Below are 27,228 nucleotides of genomic sequence, written 5' to 3'. Positions count from 1 at the left end.
TATAATATATAATATATTCTATAAGAATTTATTATATATTAAATATGTGTTTGGTGTGAAAATGTACTTTATGCTGCATCTTAAAATTACCTACTTACCTACTTATTGTGACAACAGGGCCGAAAATGTGTTAAATTTTATTACAACTATGCAGATGGAACAGTTATATGAAATTCTTACGTGGTATAGCGAGCAGGAAAGATATATGAAAGTGTTTTCATTTAGCTATTGAATGACAGATTGGACAACTACAGTGTCAGCCTTGATCTTGTAATAAAAAGGCTGTCCAAAAGTTTGTGTTTAATTTATACGATTATTAATTATTTACAATCAATTTGCAACTATTTAAAGTTTTTTTCCTCCTTTGTGATTCCACCATTCTGGTGTATTGAGGCCCTCGATTTCGTCTCGCGCCTAAATTACACCCTCGTTAGGAATCACTAGCTCAGTGAACCATTTACTATTATAAGTACATAAGCACGTAAGTGTTGCTATAGTTTCAAAGTAGGTGCCTATACATCCCCTCAATGTTAACCCCGAGCTTCTAAGCACGCGAACAGATTATCAAAAACACAAATCGAGTGGGCTATGGCTCTGAATAATCACATTCAAACCTCACTAGTCTGTGGCAACCGACAGCGCGCGAACGCGGCGGTAAAATTGGCACGCTTTTCTAAGTGACATTTAAAATATTCGAAAATGGAAGGCTGTGGAATGAATTGCATAAAATACCTCTTGGTTGTATTCAATGCCATTTTTATGGTAAGTTTTTATAAATACTAGTTAATTTATGCTGAAAATATTTTCTGTTTGTTTGAAATGCCGTGATAAATGTGTACTTCTAATTGTGTCGCTTATTTTTGAAGAACGCGCGATCCGATGGGAATACTCGCCGGTTATTTTTGTCATTTCAAAGCTCGGATTGTTATTGAAACTGAAATGTTTGGTTGATGTCTTAATGTAATTTAAATTTGAACCAGTTCTTATACTTCTTATGTTTTCATTCAGTTTTATTATAAAAAATATTAACTTGAAGATATAGAAGCATGTTTATTTCTGAATAATAATGAAACATTATTATATCTTTAAGATTCCTGATGTTTTGTTTTGTAACTATTGTTTTATTCTACGTCTTAGTTTATACTAAATCAGGGGCCCCGGCAATCACCTTTTTGTTTTTTCAAGTTGTTTTTGTGTTTAATGGTAATTAATATAAATTGAATAACATTTCTGCGTTTAATTCATAGGTAGGTATACTATTTAAATTTTGCTATTAAATTTATTGTTATTTACAATTTGTTATTTTTAAAGTAACTAAATTATAATTAAATTTGACCGATCGGCTAGACGTCGAGGGTTCAAATCCCGCATCGTTCATAAATTTTTGGTTACAAATTTAATTTTATTGATATTATTAAAATATATATATGTATCTGCATATTTGTGACAAATCAATCCATTATTAACAATTTTGTGTAATGATTATAATATTTTGACGTTGATATTCACAATTTTTCGATCGATATTTCCTTTTTTTTTATTTTATTACGCTAATGACATTTATATGTGATGGGTATGGATTTTTTAGGTATGAAATTAAATCTGGATATATTAATATAAATAAACTTCTTACCTTTTCGAATACGTTCGCCAACATCTCGTAAATACGAAAATCTCTCCGTAATAATCCACAGCATTCTAAATAGTAATACATTCAAAGCGTTTGAAATTGTTAGTCATTTTGTATGTGTGAATATTGATTTAATTCTGTAAAAGGATAGATTAAGTTGCAGACCTTAGAGCGACTTGTCGACTTCCATGTAGGAAACATACGTTCTACCATATTTTGAAAGTTGAGTGATCAATAACATTGCATGTCCATCGCAGCGAGCACTGTAACTTCATCATTGACCTTAGGGAACAGCCATAACTTAAGCGAGGCAATTTTAGTGATTTTCGAACCTCCCTCTCCCCTAAGTGAGAGAGTTTTCTCTTGAACTGCTTCCCCCCAAATCTCAAGCGAGTTTTTTCACATAAGTTTATCGGTGCTTGATTGCACTGGATTTAAATGCGTTATTATTTTTTATTTAAGATTATAATTAAGAAACCCATTTTTTTAAAGTTAATTTAACGCATAATTGCGCACAAACTAAACTGTTGCTTGCGGGAGAAAAATACGTACTATTTGCCGAGATCCCCCCATTTTACCAGTGCGGGGCTCCTTTGCACAGGAGCCGGAAGTCTAGATTATGGGTACCATAGCGGCGCCTAATTGTGTTTCGGTCTGAAGCGTGCCGTTGCTAGTGAAATTACTCGGCAAATGAGACTAAGCATCTTATGTCTCACGAGCGCAATTGTAGTGCCGCTCAGAATTTTGAGGTTTTCAAGAATACTGAGCAGCACTGCATTGTAATAGGCAGGGCGTATCAATTACCATAAGCTGAACGTCCTGGTCATCTCGACCCTTACTGTCATAAAAATATTTAATAGTAATGCTCTAATGATTTGCGCGTATTACAAAATAACTTGGATATATTTCGATATTGTTTATAGTACTACCGTCTTCTTAGGCTTGAGCAATAAGAATGACGTTCCATGTTTGATTGTTTGTACTCGATGACAGAGGATCACACACATTACGTAGCTAAATCTTGTAAGTTTTAACCACTTATCGACTAAAGTGATATGCATACAAAGAACTGGCAGTTTCCCGAACAAACTTCTTCTAACAACTTCTACTCGTTGGACAATGTAACTTTGAATTTGAGTTATTTTTCTTCAAGGCTCAAATTGATTTAAGTCATGAATTACCTTTTCCGATTTCAGTTTTGAAGTTAGTGGAAAATGTTCAGATTAACTCCAAAATACGACTTTATGAAAATATAGGATACTAGCATAATTTTCCACATTATAATGAGATTCCTATATAAGTTACTATATAATTTTGTAATTTTTGTTTATATAGATACCTTCTCCTGTGCTATATCAACTCAAAGCTGCAACAGATGCATATAAAACCACAGACTTAGAATATAATAGCGTAAAGACGACCTGACAGCTTGATAATACAAATACAAATATTTTATTTTGTCTCAAAAGAAAACGTATTATACAGAAAGCCATGAACAAGTTACTACAAAGCTACATACTGATAATACCTACTACACAACATTATACATCACAACCATTAGGTACATACATTAAGAAGAAGTTTACATAGGTACTTAAGTTTGGTAAATGAATCTAGACGAGTAGTTGTTACTGCTAGTACTTCTTAAATAAACTAGGTACATACAGATAGTAGGTTTATGTAAAACAGACATAAAAGCTTGTGCCTTTTTCCACAAAATAGCTATTTTGCTGGAGATTAGGTATGTAGTTTACATTATGACAACAATCTACTAGTACATGGCTGAACTCTAACTCCTAAGTTTCCCTGTGTCTAGGATATTAGTACTCCCCGTGTATCGGTCGGTTATTGCATAGATCAAGAATGTGTTGGTTTGACTATTATAATGCACAATATGAGTAGTAGTTTAAAAATTTAGAGAAGGAAAAACAAATAAATAAAATAATATAGTATTTCATGTAAGTAGGTAAAATATGATTTAAAGGTATGAGTAGTAATAATAAGTAATGATAATGCCTGATCAATTTTAATTTGTCAACATGTATTGTCAACAAATATTCAAAATAATTAGAAGATAATTCCAAGCCTGGGCTGAGTGTTTACGACGTGTCGATCAAAATTAGTTAAAGTAACAAGAGATTCGCTTTCCTTTTCTATCTTGCTGTATCTTCGCTACAGATGTACTTCTCTCTAGCACGCTGTGGTTCTGTACATGCTAGTATATTGTATGCCGGCTAGATTATGGTTACCACAACGGCGTCTATTTCTGCCGTGAAGCAGTAATGTGTAAGCATTACTGTGTTGACTATGAGACTTAACATCTTATGTCTCAAGGTGACGAGCGCAAGAGTAGTGCCACTCAAAATATTTGGGACTGGGGACGCCCGACAGGAGTGATAACTTAAACTAATCTAAGTTGAACTATATAATATTGAAATTGTTCAACTTCAGAAGAGCTTAGGTTATTACTTCAATTTTATGTATATTACCTAATATGATAATGCAAGGAAAGGTTATATTTATTAATAAAAATTTTATTGATTATATAATAACAAAAAATCTTAGTTACAATTCTTGAATTTTGTGTATGTACATTATAGTTTATATATTTAATACTATCCTACAAGAATCCTGAGTGGCACTGTATTTTAATGGGCAGGGCGTATCAATTACCATCATCGTCCTACTCGTCTTGTCCCTTACTGTCATAAGCCATTGGATAAAACATTCACAACTTAACGTTTTTGTTACACTTAAGAAAAGTTGCCTTTCCTACCTTGCCCTTGCAACCTTAATCGTACCTATATAAGCATGCTAGAATAAAACTAGTTGACTCATTGACTCGTCATAATAATGATGAAGTCATCACTTGTTGCAATAGGTTACAATCAATATTTTGATGTGAAGAACCAAGGTTTTAGTTTAAAAGCAATTACATGTTCGTTACGCTTGGACACAAACACCTAAAAGCATACCACATGCATACAAAAAACAAATCGTTTTCATCGGTTCTGTAATAAACATTAGATATAGACTATGGAGGTAAGAGGCAAGAAGAATCATCTCAAATTGGAGAAAAGTTGAAAAAGTGTCCAGCTTATGCTGTAAATAATAGTTCAAAAAGCGTCCACAATGGCGCTGGTGTAGACACAGGGTATGGTATGAAGTATTGTGAATGTAGCATTTGTATACGAATTGAAGAGGGGTTCTAAGCTGGTGTAATAGAGCGATTACAGTAACTAGAGATCATTTTCTATCTACCTTATTCCTTCTTATTTCTTATCTCTCCTTTTCTATATTCTAGCAAGATAGAAAAAGATTATACGGAGATGGGTTAGAAGAGTTTTTTTTCCACGCTTTATTTGTCTTTACGCTAGTTTATTGTAAGTCTCTAGAACTGCTCTACGTCCGAACATAGGAATCGAAAATCTCGAGTACTTACTCGAAAAAAAGTTGCGCTTCCTTCCCTTAAGCTCAAATCCATTAAAAAATTATAAGAGCTAGGCGATATTTTGTGGAAATGTATTACTACTTAATCATCATCATCATGATAATCATCAGCCGGGGCGTTTGTCTTCTAACGTCTTCCGACGTCCACTGCTGGACAAAGGCGTCCCTCAAAAATCTCCACGACGATCGGTCTTGCGCTGCCTTCATCCAACGTATTCCGGCGATCTTGACCAGATCGTCGGTCCATCTTGCGAGGGGCCTACCAACACTGCGTCTTCCGATACTTGGTCGCCATCAATTACTATTCATTACTACTTAAAATGTTATAATTATTATCTTAAGTATTAATTCCTGACGACCTGTATGGCCGAGTGGTTAGCGATCCTACCTACTTTTATGTATGTTAATATGAATTTATGTATGTTTAAGTAAGTATATTGTATTAAATATATCATTGTCTTATAACCCATAACACAGGCTATATATGCTTCACTTGGGGCAAGATAATTTGTGTAAAAGTGTGTCAATTCCGCCAAGGTTACACAATTACTTCGACATACTTCTCCCTCACACGAGACTTTCGGAAGCTGTTCAGGAACTAAAGAAACTCTACTCTCGTGCTAGCGAAGTCAACAGCTCCTAAATCCTTAAATCTATCTATCGAATATTAAATAATCTATATTTTCTAAAAAGCTTTTTGTATATATATTTAAAGTAAAACTTTTATTACATCGCCTTAAATTTATTCGCCCATTTATCGCATGTCGCCTTACACTTACTTGTATACTTTTCAAAAGGCCGGCAACGCTTCTGTGATTCCTCTGATGTTACAAGAAAGTTTGGGCCGTCGCAATCTCTTCCATAAAAAAATATTGATTGTTTCGACTTACCTCTTGTAAGGCGTTGAGTGTTTGACTTTGGAGTATTTTTGTTGCATCACTGCACATAATATATGGTAATTAAAATAATTTGTAGAGCAATGAAAATGTAAATATTGATTTAAGAGCTTTTCCAAAGTGGTGGTAAATGGTAAAATAAAAACTTTTGATATTCATAAGTGCTATTTCCTTGGCCTAAGTGAAAAAAGTGAGATTGAGAAAGACCCCTGAGATTTTTTTTATGACAATAACGGATGAGACGAGCAGGATGTTCAGCTGATGGTAATTGATCCGTCCTGCCCATTACAATGCAGTGCCACTCAGGATTCTTGAAAAACCCAAAAATTCTGAGGGGCACTACAATTGCGTTCGTCACCTTGAGATATTAGATGTTAAGTCTCGTTTGCCCAGTAATTTCACAAGCTACGGCACCCTTCCGACCGAAACACAATAATGCTTACAAATTGCTGCTTCACGGCAGAAAAAGGTGCCAATGTGATACCCATAATCTAACCGGCATCCTGTACAAAGGAGCCTCCCACTGGTAATTAATCGAATAGAACTCCCAACGAATTAGTTTTCTTTACGAACACAAACATATATTTCAAGTTAGTATAACTAATGATTGATGGCCGAGTTAATAATGTATACATTAATTGTATACTCGGTGGCTTCCTATTTCCTGGAAAGGTCATTAGTTGATGGTGAATCGATGACCTGATTGATACCAACGTTAAATTTATTGGACGATGTACAGTTCACCTAATTTTATTCCCTTTTTTCGGTGTATATTTTTATGATTGAAATACAAGGAAGTGATACCAGAATTACAATATTGAAATAAGCTTGGTTGGGTGGCTAAATAATTAATTTCCTCTACGCATGTTTGATAAAATATTACTTGGGAGTTTTGTTTTGATCATAGCTTGAGGAGGTTTTTCATAAGATTTCTTGTGGGCCATAAACGGGTGTGGAAGTAAATTCTATTAGCACAATAAATTTTTGGTAAAATTGATATATTTTTAGCGAGAACTTAAAAAGTTATATCAATTGAGGAAGTCTTTCAGAATAATTTATACATACGTAAGACTGAAAAAGTGTATAAATCATCGTACGGTAAATAAATTATACTTTATAAATGTACACTTGCCATCGTACGTAATTGTTTTATTTCCAAAACTATTGGAATCAAACAAACATTTAAATGAAAATATCTTGCCACAAAACAAGCGGTATCAAATCGGTTTAGCCGAAACAAATCCACAAACGGACATAAGTTCTAAAAACCATTACTTTGTCCTCAGTTTCAAAGTAAGTACTGCGTATATTGATTGCTTTTTAAATAGTTAAGAAATGTATGTAGGTGACGAGCGCAATTGCTGCTCAGAATTTCAAGAATCCTGGGCGGCACTCCATTGTAATGGGCAGGACGTATCAATTACCATCGGCTGAACGTCCTGCTCGTCTCGGCCCTTATAAGCATAAAAAAAATTAGGTATACATGTATCTTCCTTAGGTACATTTGGAACAAGTGTTTCAACGAATGAGTTGATTGTGATGTCATTGTCTCATTCGCCACTTTTGCAATTGTGCCAATTAAATCATTTACTCAAAGAGCAGTAAGTCTTTTAATACTGATTTACGCCGAAGCTGTTTTTCAAGGCTATATTAATAGATGTATTTCAATTATTTATTTCTTCCTTGTAGAAAAATATTAAAAAAAAACATAAATAATATGAATATTATCTAAAAACTCTCTAATACCTACATATTTTAATAACTATATACTATAACTATACTTATATAAGTCAAAGTCATATAAACTTTATTCAATTAGGCTTAAATAATAGTATTTCTTTAAAATTTGTGAATCTACCATATGTTCGGAAAAAGTAGAGCTCGTAAGAAGAACATACACTAAACTCAACGGCCTCTGATTTTATTCAATAGAGTGTTTTACAATGTCTGTAATATAAATATCAAATTAGAGTGCTACATTCAATATATTAATCATGTTCAATACTTTTTTTATTTCATTTCTACTTACGTTTTTTCTCTAGATGCAATAAGCATCAGCAAAAATCTCCAAATAAGTACCTATCCCGTGATTGTCATTTGTTTTCCTTTTTCTCCATGATTACTTTACACCACTAATTCAACTCCTTATAACATTTAAGGACTCATCGACTGCTACATCGGTATTTTATTGTATAGTATAGAAATTATAACAATTTTGTATCTACAAAACTGTCATATTTTCTAATTCTTCTTTTACTAGCAAAACGATCATCTAAAGGTAAGTCATAGATGCTTCGCGTTATAATGCAATGTCGCTAGGAATCTAAGAAACGCCAGAATTGCGTGTGGTGATTTTGCTGCACTCGTCATCCTTTTAAGCATCAGTATCCCGGAAATTGACCTTGTTTCCCGCCTTTCAAACTGAAACAAAAGTGTTTCTACATTACTGTTTGACTCCAGAATGTGATTCCGCTTTCGTACTCACTTAGCCAGAATCCTGTGCAAATTGCCAACTTTTCACGAACCTGTTGTATTCTGGATAATACTTGTAAATCGCGACTATCATTATTGCCAGTTCTAAATATATTCCTATTCTCTAATATTCCTTTTTACCCTGTTTCGGTTTAGCTGGTGCACATGTATTTTATGGCGCCTTCGAATAGAATTACAACTTCTTATGTAATCTCTTCATTGCCTTTGCATTCTTCATATTGAGCGTTTCTTCTCCCAAAGTTGCCACTCTAAGACCGTCTTGCATCAGTTCCTTCTTTTCTCCATACAAGACCATTCGATTGCCGCCAGCCAATTGCAACTACCTATATGTATTTTTAATAAATTTTACGTCATTTTAAAGGTAATTATGTAAAGAATTTAAAAAATATAGTTGTCGGCTCGCAGTCAGCTGTAATAATTAATAATTCAATTAGTTTTATATAAAAAAACACACATACCTGCAGGATCGGTGAATCTTAGGTAATCAAGTCGATATCGAATATCTATTTGAAACTTTGACAGGTCGCCATTTTACATTAACAACGTCATCTAAAAATTGTCAAATGGGGCAACACATTTTCTGCTTAGCCGTTACTTTATGACATGCTTGTTATTGCTGAAGTTTGTTGATGCAACCCAGCCTAAGTATTTTTAATATTAAACTACCTAACATATTGACAAATGGCTGTTAGGTCAATCTATAGCATGGTAGATTCTAAGTTTATGATTCGGGTCGTCTATTATTCGTTTCCATCGCAATACAATTAACCTGTCAAAGGAAGTACAGAATAGTTTATAGGTGGCGAGCTAGGCTATCGCGATGGAATCGAATCGCCTAGCTGGCAAGGTCGGTGTGCGAACAACAATGACTGTACATATAATGAGTTCACCATAGCTCTACTGTATACTTTTCTATTATAAATATAAATTGTACTAAAGACCTAGTTGTTTCCCGGCCATTTTACGAAACAGCAATCGTTAATAATTATTAGCTTTATTTTTTATAATGGCCAGTGAATAACATGATTTCAACTGTTGGAAATTGTAAACTAATTTGTTTGAAAACTGCCGTTGTTACCACGATTATAGTCGATCTTTTTGAATTAATAATGTCGAAACTCAAAAATCTTCGAATTCAGGCGAAAACTGTGGTGTTGTTGGTTATCATCTTAAGCTATTGACTACATGATTTCCCTCAAATATCCCTGTTGTTCCCTCTAACAGTTTCCCTTGAAACTCGTCCTCAATTTAATCCAACTGTCATTTTTTAGAACCCTACTTTTTTTATACAGGTTGCTTTGCATAATCGCAATATTATCTTAAATTGGAGAGATTTTAAAACTGAGGACGGAAAAAGCTGTTTGCCTAATGTTGATTCACGATTTCAATCAATTTCACGGCCGATATGTTTGTTAGGTTTATCCAAGCTCTACCTTTGGAATTGATGCGACGAAGTTTTGCATATTTTACGTCGAAATAAAAATAAATCGGACGGTTTATATCAAGGAAATATACAAGATATTATGTTGTATTTTACATACTTCTATGAGACAGCCGATAAAAATATGATCTTTTTGCTTTGAATAGGTCCATCGTGATATTGAAAACTTTCAAAAAATTGTATTCCTTGATTAAAGGTATTGGTGTCTCTTTCAAGTAGACTTATGAAGAGTGACGACAATAAACTTGACCAATAATTACGTAAGGAATAACGTAAAACGTTAAGAAATTTTGTTTGCTATTAGTTTTTATTAACGTACGATTATATATAAGCCTTAGAACCAGATTATGTATTACAAGAAATATATTTATTTGTACTACAATTTGATTATAAAAATACAAGTGCTGAGTTTTTGCTCCCCTTCTTTTCAGGTCTCTCGTAAAAAAAAATAATATGAATGACAAATTCAATTTCACTCTTTCTACAAGCCCATTAGAAATATTCACCGGTTTAATGTTTTCTGGTTGCTGTATTTGGCGATAGAAACCGTGAATTTCCCTTATATTCAAAAGACACTGACTTGGTATTTCACCCACCAACAAATTATCACAAGTAAAAGTTTCCTTTTACTTCAGATCAGCAAGATTTAACTTTAGGAAGCATTTAGGTGCAGTACAAAGCCCACTATTCCGCCAACGCTGTCGCTTAGCCAATAAAGTTAACATGCGTAGATTGCAAAAGAGATAAAACGATCATATTCAACTTATTATGTAAGTGAAGAGGAAATTCTCATTAACTTGGTGACAGGCTTGAGACATTGTTTTATAACTGGTATTGTTTGGTTCTTTGTTGTACCTTTAATAGTTTCACTTTTAAGTTTTAATGAATCTGAATGATTCATAATTAAAGCAAAAACTTCTCTAGTCGCGTTGTGGACTTCATGTTAAGGGAAAATAGGTTTGCGTCGCTATATATGTTTGCGTCGCTATATATGACAATGTTACTTTGTATATATATATATATATATATATACATATATAGCGACTTAGCGACACGCCACAAGTTAGGATTTCATCCCCATCATCTGGATGTGTGGCGGTCCTCTACAGTGCGGTTTTCAAGGAGCTTTCTCCCTCGTACTACAAAGCTATGGAATGAGCTTCCTTGTGCGGTGTTTCCGGGACAATACGACATGGGTACCTTCAAAAAAAGCGCGTACACCTTCCTTAAAGGCCGGCAACGCTCTTGTGATTCCTCTGGTGTTGCAAGAGAATGTGGGCGGCGGTGATCACTTAACACCAGGTGACCCGTACGCTCGTTTGTCCTCCTATTCCATAAAAAAAATATATATATACAATATATACTAGTGGAAAATACAAAAAAATCATGAAAATCGGCCCAGCCGTTTAGGAGGTAGCTCAAATGTGAATGTAAATCAGTCTCGAATCCACCTGAAAACACACAGAAAGTTTCATTAAAATCGGTCGAGCCGTTTAGGAGGAGTTCAGTTACAACAGACGCACAAAAGAAATATATATATGTAACGTTAGTTATAGTTAGACACTTTTTTGATGTAATCGTTGAAATAGTGTTTTTGTTTGGTTAAAAAAATATTGATAATGTGATTTAAAAATAAATTTAAATTATTAATTTAATTGTTTTTAAACATTATGAAATTTCTAATTTTAAAACTAAAAATTCTAAGTTTTCACGTCTATCAGTAGTATCTACAACTGCCAATTTTTTTTGTAGTAAAAAATCTTACCTATATTAACTTAATCTATAGACAAGGCTTGATAAGAGCTATGTCAAGCAAAACTTTTCCGGCCAGCTATGAGTAAATATGTTATTAAATATAACTTCTTCAATTTTTATTGAGAGCCTGGTAGAATAATCTTCGAAATTATTGTTTTGCATTTCAACACTGACAAACAAAGCGTGCAACAGAGAGAAAATTATTTTATGATAAAAAAGAAAGCTACCAGTGGGAAGCTCCTTTGCACAGGATGTCGGCTATATTATGGGTACCACATCGGCGCCTTTTTCTACCGTGAAGCAGTCATGTGTAAGCTTTACTGTGTGTAGGTCTGAAAGGCGCCTTAGATAGTGAAATTTCTGGGCAAATAATACTTAACATCTTACGTCTCAAGGTGACGAGCGCAATTGTAGTGCTGTACAGAGTTTTTAGGTTTTTCAAAAATGCTGAGCGGCACTGTATTGTTATGGGCAGGGCGTATGAAAATATGAATTACCATCACCTGAACGTCCTGCTTATCTCGCCTTTATTGTCATAAAAAACCGAATATTTTCGATATATGTTGATTGACAAGTTGTAAACTGTCTGCACTATTTATTTATTTTTAATCTGCTTTTTTTTCGTAAGGAATTATATTAAAATTTCTGCCAAGTACATTATATGGTCGTAAGTTATATTTAGTGAAGCAGTGTGTTAATTATTATACTGAATTGATGGCGTTAGCGTAGCTAAAAGAAATCACATAAACCTACTTATATGTCGTCATCGCCCTACTTGAATAACCAAAGCCATCGTTTCATGGTGGACTGACCTATATTTGCCTGTATTACGCGGCATGCTATACAAATTGATTCTCGAACATTCTCTGTTATACGTTCCTATTTATGTAGTCAAACATAGATTCATTGTTGAATAAAATCGGTAAGGCGGTGAGTCGGTGTTCATCAGACAACAATTTAAGGCGTAGCGCAATGCTATAAGATCAAACCATATCCGAGGGTTAAGATTGAATACTGATTGAAAACACACCGAAACACTCCAGAAGGGATAAGCTGTATGTTAGTTCTACTGCTCCAAACTTGGGAACGCATTAAAAATTTGACCCGGTAAACGTTAAATACACAGAAAACGTTACGTTGGATTTTGTTCTTTCGACCTTTACAGTTTTTAGTTTTTTATGTTTAGGTATTAAATAAATAGATAAAGTAATAAAAGTTTTGTTTTAACAGGCTTAAAACGGTGTTACACCTACCTTCATTGTTGAGACATTGCTGTCAATGTCTAAACATTAAAATCAAATCAAAATCACTTCATGTAGGTCACAGAAATGACATTTATGAATGTAAAAAAATATTTTTTCTCATTGAATCTACCGCTAATTCGTAAAGGGCTGAGCTAATGAGAAGAAGTAGCAAGAAACTCAATGCTACTCCTTTATATCAAGATTTACATTTTCATCGTTTTACAAATCATTTCAATTACAATACAATATGTAAAGTGATGCAACAAACAAACTCAAACGTCAAATAGTAAATGCATGCACACGAGTAATTATTAGTAACATTGAATAGCACATAGTCTTGATTTCATACAAGAGTTTGTCTCGGTACTCGATCACGCCACTTCTGCCACTACCCTTCAGCCAAATGCGCTCATGGATACGCTCTCTCACCAACGACCTACACAACACCCGATGGATGAATGTCTCAAGCTGTAGACAGTCGAAGGTGGCGATACCTGCACTATCGCCCAAACTGATACGTAGACTTATGAGCCTCAACAGACATGACATCCGTATAATGGTGGGCACCCTAACGGGTCACATATCACTAAACAAACACCTTTTCACAATCGGCGTAACGGACAGCCCTAAGTGCAGAGGTTGTCTGACCGAAGACGAAACGGTCGCTCACGTAATCCTGGAATGTGCGGGGGTGGCCAACCAACTGGCAAAAACCTTAACCAATACAAGGTCGCTCCAAGAAGTCTGTGAACACCCCAGGAATGTTCTGAACTTCTGGAAGGAGCTGGGCTGGTTGGAGTAACCGGCCATTACTGCACGCAAAATGGACCCATGCTAGTGGTTTAATTGCGGAAACAGGAGCCCTATACCATACCATACCATACCGGTACTCGATCACACTATCCCGAGAAATGTTGGCAAGACTGGAGTGAAGAGACAGTGTAGAGAATAACATGCAGCCTTGTGGAACACCAGCGTCTATGTATTTTATGTCGGAGCATTTACCGTCAACTACAACCTTGACGCGCTGATCAACCGATAAGCTAGTGTTCCATTTGCAACTTTTAGAGACAAGGTGCACATCAAAGCTTTTGCTAGGTTCAGACTAACACAACCGCTGATCAGCTGGTGCTCCTCTAGGTATACGAAGAACAAGGATTGATAATGGAGTCAATTATTATGTCACAGAGAGCTAGTGGGGTGGTAGTTGGAAAGAACCGATCCTAGGGTGTGTGTGATAATATCTTCTAAAATAAATGGGATTAGAAGCTGTGGCTTAATATTGTCATTAAATTGGTAAAAACCTAACAGGCTATTCAAAAGTGGAAAGTTACACCGAAGGGCATGGATACTTTGAAATCAGTAGAGGAAGCCTTCATCTACGAAAAGGACGGTTTCTTATCATGATATTTCAAATTAAAAGCTCTACGCATAAGTATTATTTTAATATTTTATGTCATTATTATAAAGTATGTACAAATAATCTGTCTTAGTTAAAAGCTCATACATTTATTTACATAATTTAATCTAATAAGTGACATTCATTTGGCTTACAGATTTACGGCCGTTTTCACTATTCGGTCTGTCTTCGGCTGTGGTCTACTTGAGATAAAAATCGTAATTCTTGTTGACTTTTCTGTCCCAATAAACTTATCGACGGTAACTCACCTTATCCGTACACGCTGTCTGTCAATGGAACGACGTATAGCTTACCAGTGATAGAAGTTTGTATGGAAATTGCAACTCACATGCAATTGGAAATCACGCGTCCCAATACAAGGGGATAAGAATGACTTATCGGGTATATTTGTACAGCTTCAGATTATTGACAGCTTATTACTGACAGTAGAAGGTCGTAATTTATCTCTATATGTAGATAGTATATTGAGAACGGCCGTAAGTCTGCCAGTGCCAATACCTAATCTAACTTGTGAGAGGAGCCTTCTGTCGAAAGTTTAGAGAATTCATTGTAGCACAGTAACTCTAAAAACTCTAATGACACTTGATATTTAATGCCATTTGCGAATATGTCATTAAATATACATTATCATTAGAACAGCAGTTAGTTTTGCAAGTCTTATACCCATATAATGTTCGTATCGTATCGTCTCAACCACATATTTGTTTATTTGTTCAACCAATAAAGTCTCTTTTTTTTTATGGAATAGGAGTACAACCGAGCGTACGGGTCACCTGGTGTTAAGTGATCACCGCCGCCCACATTCTCTTGCAACACCAGAGGAATCACAAGAGCGTTGCCGGTCTTTAAGGAAGGTGTACGCGCTTTTTTTAAAGGTACCCATGTCGTATTGTCCCGGAAACACCGCACAAGGAAGCTCATTCCATAGCTTTGTAGTACGAGGGAGAAAGCTCCTTGAAAACCGCACTGTGGAGGACCGCCACACATCCAGATGGTGGGGATGAAATCCTAACTTGTGGCGTGTCGTGCGAAGGTGGAATTCGGCGGCAGGAATCTTTAAATGACAACTTTACTTCTTGTGTGATCTTGATTGATTATACTTGCGTACTTAAAGTGATTGCCAACCACAAGTTATCTGCAGAGCGTGTGTCAATACTTTCGACTTCAAATTCAGATATTTTTTATTCAAAACTAGTTGACCCGACAGATGTTGTTCTGTATATAATAAATAAAATAATGTTTTTTTTTTTAAGAATTTGTCAATAATATGTCATAACATCAAGAATTTTTCGCAAAATATGCATCCTGTTGTTGTAATGAAATTGTTTTACAGCAGAACTGCCAAACCGTTCGTCAATAAATTCTCACATAGAAAATATGTCCATACAAAACAAATATTGGAAATAAAAATAATTATTGCTTGAACGAAATCTGGCCGTTTAAAGTGGCTATGGCTATTTCTGGACGACGGGGGACATATCAAAGGAAAAACGAAATTGTTGTGTTTATTCAATTCCGAATATTTTCATATTTATTCACATTTCGAACCTTCCCTGTACTTCCACAATAAATTCAAGACCAAAATTAGCCAAATCGGTCCAGTCGTTCTCGAGTTTTAGCGAGACTAACGAACAGCAATTATAATATACATATAGATATGATTTAAAACGGTTCATTGCTTCTCTTTTTAATATCTCTATTTCAAAAGAAATCTAATTAAAAAGGTAATCATCATCATCATCATCACCAGCCGGAAGACGTCCACTGCTGGACAAAGGCCTCCCCCAAAGATCGCCATAGCGATCGGTCCTGCGCTTACCTCATTCATGAAGTCAACGTTTTCGTTCGCAAATTCGTCAACTGTTTTGAATTAAGCTGTTTTAGTGAGGCATTCAATTTCTTCATTTATTGCGAGTTACGGGCGAAGACGTTGATTGAATTTATTAGCTTATTTTGTTCAACAGGTTTTTTCGTTGAAGAAAAACAGTTAATTCGTTAACGAATAGAAAACTGTTAATAAAATCAGTTTATTGATTTAAAGACCACCTCTACATTCAACCTATTCCGACGATCTTGACCAGATCACATGTTTTAGATGTTATATTTCATATATTACGTTTATTTAGGCAGGTTAATCTCATAATATGGATTGTTTTCAATAAAAACACAATTGAAGTCCTCTTTTTGTACTTATGAAACTGATCAAAACTCACGAATTAATTCATAACTCGATGTTTAAATAAATTTACCAACAAATCCTGCAACAATGTGAATTTATAATGGCAACGTTTTTAATTTTAAATAAAGTTATTGTGTGATTTAACTATATGTATTTAGTAAACACATAGTTTCCAATTTCTAATTCAAATTCAAATTCAAATTCAAAAACACTTTATTCATGTAGGTCACGGAAATGACACTTATGAATGTCAAAATAAAATAAAAATATTGTTTCTTATTGAATTTACCGCTACTTCGTAAAGGGTTGAGCTAATGAGAAGAAGTAGCAAGAAACTCATTGCCACTCTTTTAAGTCAAGATTTATATTTTAATTGTTTTACAAATCATTTCAATTACAATATATGCAAAGTAACGCAACAAAAATACTCAAATATCAAAAGCTGAAAGGCTTACACGAGTAAGTCAAAAAAAGAAAAAAAATTAAATTAATACTTACAAACACAAGAGTTATTGAGTATAGTAGATGCATCAATCCACACATACCGTGAATAAATAGAGGCATTATGTGAGCATTTCATAAGATAAAATATATAATAACTTGAACTTTAAAGGAAATAATGATAATAAAAAACACATCAAGCAGACCTCCCTAACAAGATCATCTAGCCACCACGAGTAGCACCCGTTCACGAGCATGACGCATGGACCAGCCATCGCCTCACTCGACCATATTTTAGGGAAGGGAACGACCCGCTCCACGTCGCCGCCACTTAACTAACTACATTTCTATATCTCAGCGATCTATATATAAAAAATCTAATACTAAACATGCCTTATCTGATGACACATGGAGTACATAATGCCCGAACTATCTACTATTAATGTTATTGACATATTTACCGGTTTACTATTAGGCATACCTTGTTCTGTTAGTCTATGTATGTATGCTTTAATCGATTTCTACATTATGATGTACCAACGTATACCATACACCTCGTGTGGGAGTGAATTAGAAAGGTATAAGAATACAATAGTATTAACTTTCAATAGCTTTTGTTGATCTATAGTCTATCGTAGCATAAATTACTTTACAATTGTATGGTACAAAATTAAATATCACAAAAAAGCGGCCAAGCGCGTGTCGGACTCGCCCATAGGGGTTCCATAGCAGCACTTGGTTAGCATTTGGTTAGCCAATCTCTCACCAAACTATCTTTGAAGTATATCCTTTCCAATAAAAAAAGAATAATTGAAATCGGTTGGCGCGATATTGAGTTATTCGTAAATTTATCATCCACTTTGCTATACCTATGTACTCGTATAGCAAATTTAGGACTTTTATGGTTTTTTCATGGATGCCATTGTCAGAACTGGACCAAAATACAATGGGACCACACGGGCAGCACCAGCTTTCAAATAGAATTATCAAAATCGGTTCACCCAGTCGAAAGTTAAGAGGTAACAAACATAAAAAAAACGACGAATTGTCAGTGTCTTTCGTGCAAACTATTCAGTTTAGAAAAAAATGGTATGAGTAACCTCAATATCATTTTTGAAGACCTATCCATAGATAGAGATCCCACTTGTAGGGGTTTGAATAAAAAAAAAATGAGTTTCAGTTCTAATTAGGGGAACCCCCAAAATTTATTGTTTATTTTTTTATTTTTGTGTAAATTCATAATGCGGTGCACAGAATACATCCACTTACCAAGTATCAACAGTATAGTTCTTATAGTTTCAGAAAAAGGGGTTGTGACAGACATACATGACGAATCTATAAGGGTTCCATTTTTTACCATTTGGCTACGGAACCCTAAAAAAGGGGCATGTAGAATTTAAGACGTGCATTATCACAGTAGTGCCCTTCCAGCTTGACCTTTAGACTATATAATATATATATCACTATTTCAGATATTGGGCATCATAATAATAGCAGCAGCATGCGTGGATATGGGCATGATAAAGGGTTTCGCTGGAATGGAAACCACCACTGGCCATGAGACCGATGCTGTGCTGATTGCAGTGGGGGTCCTCATCATCATTGTGGCAGCATTTGGTTGCTTTGGTTCCTGGAAGGAGAGTCCTAAGCTATTGTATATTGTGAGTAACTTTGTTATTATAAGAATTATTCCCGAACTTTTAGGTCCCTCTCGAAGCCTTAAGAGGATGCAAGAGCTAAGGCCATTTTCTTCTGCCCATTATAAAACTTTAAGAGTTAAAGATCCTTTGTGAACCTAAACTTCTGGGTAGCTCCTGATTACTCTACTCACCTGTAGTAAAAAAATATTAAACTGGGGGGATGGCAATGCAATGGCGGATAAATGCAGTAAAAACGAATTGCACGTCATTAGTAGTTTGTGAATCTCTCCAAAGTCTAAATTACTAAATATAACTTCGGAGGAATTGTGTCCCTCATAATTCCTTCCATTCCTATAAATCTAGGTTTTCGCTTTTCTACATCTAACATAAAAAAACCACCACCACTATTTAAATTAACTTTGGAAATACGTAGCATGTATAACGTCAATGTCGTCAACGTAAAATAATAGGTTAAGTTAATTTAAACTAATAACTTCAGCTAAATGACGTGACAGATTACGAGAATAATAAATAGGACACTCATTACATAAACTTACAACGTAAAATGTTATAATTAATGAAATAAATAATGAAATTACGCCCAGTGACACACTATAAAGTAATTATTTTCGCGTGAATAGCTCGTAGCTTCCCGAGGTACACTCCCAAGCTGACCCATAAAAAAATGGGCGCAGTTTGAAATTGTCAGAATAAAGCCTGTTTTTATATTCAAATATTTACATTTATTTAGCAATTTTTATTCTTAATGCCACGCAAACTTGCAAGCGTATAATATTAGTTAAGTACAGTTGTGCATGGGCACGCATAAGTAATTAGCTAATATTTTATATTTCAATACAGGAATTTAATGAAATAAAATTAAATTTCACGAAGGACTATTTGAAATTCTACTGTTAAATTTTTCCGGATAGTAGAAATCCGTGGCAAAAAAAATTATAGGTTAATTTATTAGAATTTTGTAACTATCACTAAGTAAGGCTTTTGATGGCTAAATAACAATATAAAAGGATACTGGTTAGTGTAATATTGGTTTCAGTTTGTTGGATGTTTGATCCTCATAATTTTATTGGAGCTGTCTGTGGGCATAGCGGCCGCTGCGTTGAGACCACAGATCGAAGGCACCATGAAATCCCAGCTTCGTGCGTCCTTTATTAAGAACAAGTCAGTTCGCGACGAAGATTCAACCTACAGGGAGTTTTGGGATAAAATTCAAACTAGCGTAAGTTAATCTAACAATATACTTTTATATAAATACATATCAGTAAATTATAACCAGGATATTTGTGTAAATTGATCACAAAACGTATTGGAAAGACATGCACAATCCACAAAGGAAAGCTTAATAATGATAAAAAATAATGTAAAAGTTCATTAAAATTTAAAAAACGTGCGCTTGATGGCGTTCGAATTATTTTTATTCGGAGGAGGATAACTTTTAAGTTTTAATAATTATTTTTCCTCTTCTGATTGAATCTTTTGAGCATTTTAAATTATAAGTTTACAGAAAACGTTAAAAAAATAAAAGAATCGATATTTTTGTGAGCAGGCCGGTAAATTACAACGCCGGTGTCCATCGAACCGAAACACATAAAGAGCTTGCGTACTACTAGTACAGAAAGGTACCGCTGTAGTCAGTATCCTTTGCTATAAAGCCTCCCACTACTAAATTTGTTGCGTAGTGTTTATTGTAAAAAACGTTACAAAATAATTTCTCTGAACAATTATTATTGAAGATGGCACTAGACGCTGATGTAATATGAAACATAACGATTGAATTGAGACTATACAAATAAGTAATAATAAATAAATAAGCCATTTATTTCTTGCTTTACAAAGTTTTTTAAATGTTGTAAGTAAATTAATAATTATAACTAAATTTGTTAGCAAGAACCCCGGATTGGGTAAAGGCCTCCTCTAAAGATGCCCACGCGTCTCTATCCTGTGCTACTTCTATCCAGTTAGGGCCAGCTGTCCGTCTGAGGTCGTCTTCCCATCTGGTTAGTGGTCTCCCTCGGCTTCTTTTGCCCGCTGGGCCGCTCCAAGATGTTACTATCGCAGGCCATCTCTGGTCTGTATATCTCGCGACATGGCCAGAGATGTACAGACCAGAGATGGAAGTAATAATATAATAGCATTAATAGTCGGGCAAACAATCGAATCATACAGATCGTAAGTGATAAAAGTCACCCACAGCATCTTGCAACACCAAATGATAAGCTCACATTTGTAGCTGTAGATGTAGGTGAATTGATTTCACCATAATGATTTTTGATGTTTCTTTAAACATACCGATACAACAAAAGCCTAACAAGAATTAAAAATTAAAATAGAAATATAAAAAACCACAGCATCTCTAAAATACAAGAAGACGCAGATGGTATAAGATTTACTTTGTATCACACATTTAGGACCTTCCACGCTCACATAAAAAACATCCAATTAATACGAAAACTTCAGGGCCATTGTCAAATTTAAACCAACCTTTATCTCCTGATTTGAAGGTTGAGCATAAGACTGTCGAAGAGTATCTTACTATTGTTTCATCATTAGTAGTCTAGTTTCCATAGTTACAATTGCTGCAAAATCATCTTACTACATAGATTTACTAACTACTAGACTACTATATAGATTTTTGCATATGTTTAAGAAAATTTAAAATTTCCAGTTGGAATGTTGCGGTGTGTCCGGTCCAGATAACTACGCAGCTTCTGAGCCTAGACTGAACCCTTCATACAGCTGCTGTCCTCCAGACGATTCTGATAGAGCCGTGGAAATCAAACGTTCCGACTGCATCTCGCTAAACAAGTACTACCAGGATGGCTGCGAGAGTAAAGTTTTCAATACCGTTCACAGCGCCGGCCTGACCGTTATTGTCTGCGGTATTCTCTTCTGCTTCCTCGAGGTAAGAATTGCCACTTGGTACTGTCTATTGAAGGCTTATAGTACAGTATTTGATTTCTGGTTTTTAAGAAACCGCTATATATATTTTATGACGTACATCAATAATGTCTACTGCAATTAGAAATTATTTTAAAAAGCAATTGTGTTGTTTTATAAAACAACAGTGCAAGTGAAACTTTTTTCATAAAAAAATATATTAATATCAGCATAATAATCGAAAAAAAAATCAAATGTATGAATAGTCTGCTTTACTTATTCATAAAATAGACATAAAATTTAATGAAGCAAGAGGGGGCTCGAACCTACGCCCTCTCTTGTGCCTACCTGACTTGAAAGCTTAATGAAAAAGAAACTTAATGATTCAACTTAACCCTTACTCAGCGGCCGGCTGTAATGCGGCATGCAATAAACGGACGAAAATAGATGAAAGCAGCAACGAAATATTCTGCAGTCACTTTTGCGGAACCTAATGGATATTGCATTCCAATTATTAACCTAATTTTAGGTCCAGGAGACAATTCATTGCTCTTAGCATTATATTTCCCTCTACTTTTCTGTTCACAGAAAATAATATACCATTTTGGATCTATTCAAACTATTTATTATTTAGCAGTTGATCTAATTAATATAGCAATTTATAAAGAATTGTATCTGATAATTTTTTGGTTTCTGTTTTTTCTCGCCACAATTTTTATATTTTATATTGTTTTACAGGTAATTGGAATAGTGTTAGCCTTATGGTTGGCGCACTCAATTAAAACAGAAAAGGGACAAGAGGCAGCTTAAACGAGTACATTTTAGATTTTTCGGCATATTTGATATAATCCTAGTCTATATGTTGTAATGTTTTAAGATTTTAAATTATTCTATATAATATTTATCTTCGTACCACGGAACAAATTCATAGAAGAATAAGTTTGAAATACGAAAGTAAGTTTCGACAAAGTTACCCGTAGTTTGTCTCTTTATAATTTAAGGAATCGTTATTCTAAAATCAATTAAATTAAGTAATGTTTTGCGATTTATAATGATAAACTCTTATGAAGTAGAATTACCATATTTGATGATGCACAATATATTGCCTAAATTATAAATATTATCAATTACTAAGCTTAGTTCAAAATCCTTAATATTATATTATCGTTTTAAGAAAATTTTCTTGCTGAATTGACAGCAGTGTAGGTACATAAAAATTGTGAAATGTTAATGATTTAACTTCTATGATGTTATTGATTGAATGTAGGAAATTGGAGCTTTTAGGCTATTTTTATTAATTCCTTAACGCGTTTAGTCTTGTACATATTATAATGTAGATATTTGAATTTTTGTTCTAGTAAGCAATATTTTAAAAGTGCTTTATTGTATCACTTCGGCATTCTTCAGGTCTCCAAATATGTACGAATATTTAACCAATGCTCAGCCTTCACGCGCTACGTCACCAAACTACAGCCTACCCTCATTGGCTGGAAGAAGGAATTAATACTTTTGCCGACAGAGCTTGTTTTAATTATTGGCTTTTTATATATAACGTTATATTTAAAAAATATTAATAGAAAAAACATATAAAAGTAATTGTCTTCAATCAATCATACTAACATAATATAAGTTTGGTATGACTATTTGGAAATTTCACAGTTTTTAAAGTCCCCAATCTCCTTTAACTAGATACTTTATACTTTAATAGATATGCTGGTGAGGAAACAATATATTATATTTGTTGTTTTTATTTAAATATTTATTTAAGTTTAAAAAAAATCAAATACAATATCAATATGTATACATAATATTATATGAATGTTTTTTTGTTCATTTATAAACGGTGGAGCTATTCACAAATAGTTAAACAGTATGATTGATTAACCCTGACGGGACGTGACATTTGGCGATCCTATATAACGAAAAATTAACATTAACTGTTTAGTAAACTTAACCGATACTTAAATAATAAATAACACGATGTATGCATCGTGCGGAAACACGGATTACACACGGACCTGTCGGCGCTTGCGAAATATTATAAAAAGAGTCGCTGAGTGCAATGAACCCAAGTCGATTATTTATTATTTGATTATTTAAAGGGAAATAATTGAATTCAGTATAGCTAGTGTCTCACTAATCATAGGTTATGTTATTATAATATTATATTTATTATTATTACTATGCAAAGTAGTATGAGGATTGTTTAGGTATTAAAATATTTTATTAAAAAAAATATTCCATATACTGTTATATATTTAATATTAACTTCGCACTGAATTTCAACTGGTGCTTTTTATTTTATCAACTTATTAATGTACTGTCTATACTTTATTTAGGCTATTTGTATTTTTAATGATTACATGGCAGTGATGACATACGGAACGCAGGCGTGGTCGCCAGGTATGGCCCTTATGAGAAAGTGCATGGTCGCTCAGAGGGCAACAGAACTATGCTCGTTGTTTCCCTGCGAGATCGAATCAGAAATTAGGAGATCCGTAGGAGAACCAAAGTCGCCGATATAGCCCAGATGGTTGCGAAACTGAAGTGGCAGTGGGCAGTGCCCCAAAGCTCGAAGGACAGATGGCCGTTGGGGCTGTAAAGTCCTCGAATAGCCATCATGTACCGGAGAAGACGTAGTGCTGGTAGGCCCCACACTGGTCAAGATCGCTGGAATTCGTTGGATGAGGCAGCGTAGGACCGATCGTCATTGCGATCTTTTGAGGCGGCATTTGTCCAGCAGTGGACGTCTTCCGGCTGAAATGATAGTGTAATGTGATTATAACTTAAATGTATACAGATTCTTCAATTTTATTTGTTTATATATAAGTAATATTGGTTACACTTATTGAAATATTATATCCTAACCTAAGTACGTAACATTAAAATGCCTCTTAAGCTAACTCGTATTCATTATATTTTCTAGTCAAACATTAACCAAATACTTATATATTAATCGATGTTATTTTTAAGGCTATGTTTCATTGTCACATTTTTAATATAGTACGTACAATTCGTGTTAAAAGAATTTATACAAATTCATAATTGTAAGGATTTTGTCTTTATTCTCACCTAAGACTTCACCACAACAGTAACTAATATGATAAATAAATATATAATAAATGAATATAATAGTGACTCAACTCCGCCACTAGACCGAGCAACCACAGGGTGTAGTCAAAGAGGACGACGTCCCCCTCCTGCCCGCGACGTCTGCGGTAGCACCGATTCGTTCAATTACAAATCGGTACTTGTATTTAGCCGTGTCACTTACATTGAATAAGTTGCATTATCCGTGTTACAACCCACACTTTGTGTGTCTTATATATATTTTGTTAAATTAATTATCAAATTAGTACTTTTTTTACTTTAAATTGGCTTAACACAATATACGTCGAGCCAACGTTCTACGTATTTATCGGCCGAACAAAGGAGTTGAATCACTATTCGAATTTAAAGCACAATATAATATGACAGTGAGATCAGAATAAAATGTCTTACCAAGTGTGGATTTTTTAAATTAAGAATTACTGTAGAATTTTAGCACATAGTACCTATGATCATTCATCAATGATATTTTTTGTAAAGTTGATAAACAAATATTCGGATTTTTAACATACGGAGTCGATTTTAATCCATTATCTTTCGAAGCTAGCGCAGAAACGCAAGGAAATTTGGTAGTATGAATGAATATCGCGTGCATAAAAATCGAATTGTAAAATGAAATTAATTATCGTTGTTACCCAGTTGTCGGTAATGAAACTGTTCTATCAGTTATAAAGTTACCAAGTAAATTCGATAATAATTTGCAGTAAAAAAAATACGCCTAAATGAACAATTCGTATTACAAGTAAAAATAATATTGTTTAATTTATTTAAATAAAATAATTTTTAAAGTATTATAACTGGTGGAATTATAGCTGTATTATATAATATGTTTATGGGTAATCGTTACATATTTATTATAATTTATTTAACCTTTCGTGAGCTTTACAACATCAAGATTTCAGAAATACCTACCTACTTTAAAAGTATTTTATATAAGAAAATGTGTAAATTCGCGTTAATCAAAGAAATTTTAATATTACTTAAGTTTTTATGTTAAAACTTAACCTATACAGCAACAATATTAATTAACTCTTTCTTCTATTAATTTGTCTCTAATAGATTTTTAAGGTACACGGCTTAGGTACTGTGTTGAATATGTTTATGGTTTGTACCTGATTTTTGTTATGTTATGTTTAGTTTATTTTATAAATATATAAAAAGCTGTCGATAAGTTTTATACAAACTATTTATTTATTTATACATTATGAAGTCCGGAAACGTTTTTATAATTCCTACAGTTATATTTTTATTTAGTGTTGCAAGGAATCATAGACGATGGTGATAAATTAGCACGAGATAATAAAAAGCAATGGCTGCTTCACATATCTAATATACCCCTCGCCAAACTTGTAGTTTGCTCCTACGCTACAGCACCTACAAAAACCCATGGTTTAATAATATACTCCGCCTGCGAGCCTACCATTAACTGTTATTGCGATTCAATTGACGACCTAAAATCACCTGCATCGGAATTGAATCGCTAATTAAAAGTTGATGGTAGGCCATCTGGTATTCTCTTCCCGTGACAGCTAGAGCTGTGTCACGTGATTGGCCTAAGAATTCGTCATCAGTTACGATGACTGTTCTCAAACTATTTTCGAGTGAAACAACGCTATAGATGTTAGCGACACGACAATAGCGATGAAATGGCGAACTGTCTGTATGACATATTATATTATATCGGTATATTATTATACCATGCAAAAACCTGTATTTCTTGCTACGCAGTGACAAGAAATACAGTTATTTTTCCAGATGAGTCGATATTAAATATTTCAGACTCGGGTGTCTTGTTTCGTGGACATCGACAAAAAACTTTTTCAATGCTGATAGTTCGAAAGCTTTTCCAGCGAAGCCGAGCCGGGCCGTGGAGATCAAATTTGTAGCTCACAGGCGCGGGGCGTCTTGGAAGGAGACTAGAACTTCGGACCGACTACTTTCAAGGCGAGCAATTAGTTGCCCAATACGATGCAACTTCAGGGCGTACTAGTAGTTTGGCGAGGCGTATACCTGTGTACCTTTTTAATGTAGAGAATGTAGGTAAATAAAAACATTTTTTTCACTGTGTAGAATTTTATTAAGTAGTGTTATTAAAGTATAAAATTTTATTAAATTATCGGTGTTTTAAATCGTTGTTTTATTTCACTCAGTGCCCTTATATAATATTTTTATGTACTATTTATTAAATGTACTATTTATTAAGAACCTTTATTAAAAGTTGATGTATTAACTTCAACTTTTAATAAAGGTTCTTAAATATTTAAAATTATGCATTAATGAATACACAAGGTACTTAGAATAAATAGAGTTTATTAGCTCGCTTGTAAAAAGCCATGGCATCGTGACAGCCAAAGCCATGGCATCGTGACAGCCAAAGGCATGGAAATTTAAAAAAATATAGTTATAAATAAACATATAACTATATTTTTGTATATATTACAAAAATGTCAAAATTAAATTATTTACATAAAATAAAAAATATGAGTTAGAAAATTTGAATATAACATGGTATCATTGAGACACTAGAAAGTATAAATCCGTGGGAAACACTTCAGCCAAAAGACATCCACTGCAAAGGTCAAACATAAACACATTGCGATGAAATTGGGGTGGAAGATGACCAACTTGCACTG

General features: G+C 34.1%; 1 protein-coding gene across 1 annotated transcript; it reads left to right on the top strand.

Annotated features, from left to right (window-relative positions):
• Positions 1–616: 616 nt before the first annotated feature.
• Positions 617–26,724, top strand: LOC126965458 (23 kDa integral membrane protein-like). Its single transcript, XM_050809116.1, has 5 exons — positions 617–762; positions 18,422–18,610; positions 19,647–19,829; positions 21,276–21,512; positions 22,226–26,724. The coding sequence occupies exons 1-5, from the start codon at positions 700–702 to the stop codon at positions 22,295–22,297; spliced, it is 744 nt and encodes a 247-aa protein (XP_050665073.1). The 5' UTR covers positions 617–699; the 3' UTR covers positions 22,298–26,724.
• Positions 26,725–27,228: the final 504 nt, after the last annotated feature.

The sequence above is a fragment of the Leptidea sinapis genome, chromosome 1 (genome assembly GCF_905404315.1).
Source record: "Leptidea sinapis chromosome 1, ilLepSina1.1, whole genome shotgun sequence".
Taxonomy (NCBI): Eukaryota; Metazoa; Arthropoda; class Insecta; order Lepidoptera; family Pieridae; genus Leptidea; species Leptidea sinapis.
The sequence above is the reverse complement of the archived record's forward strand: the minus strand, read 5'-3'. Positions and strand labels throughout refer to the sequence as shown.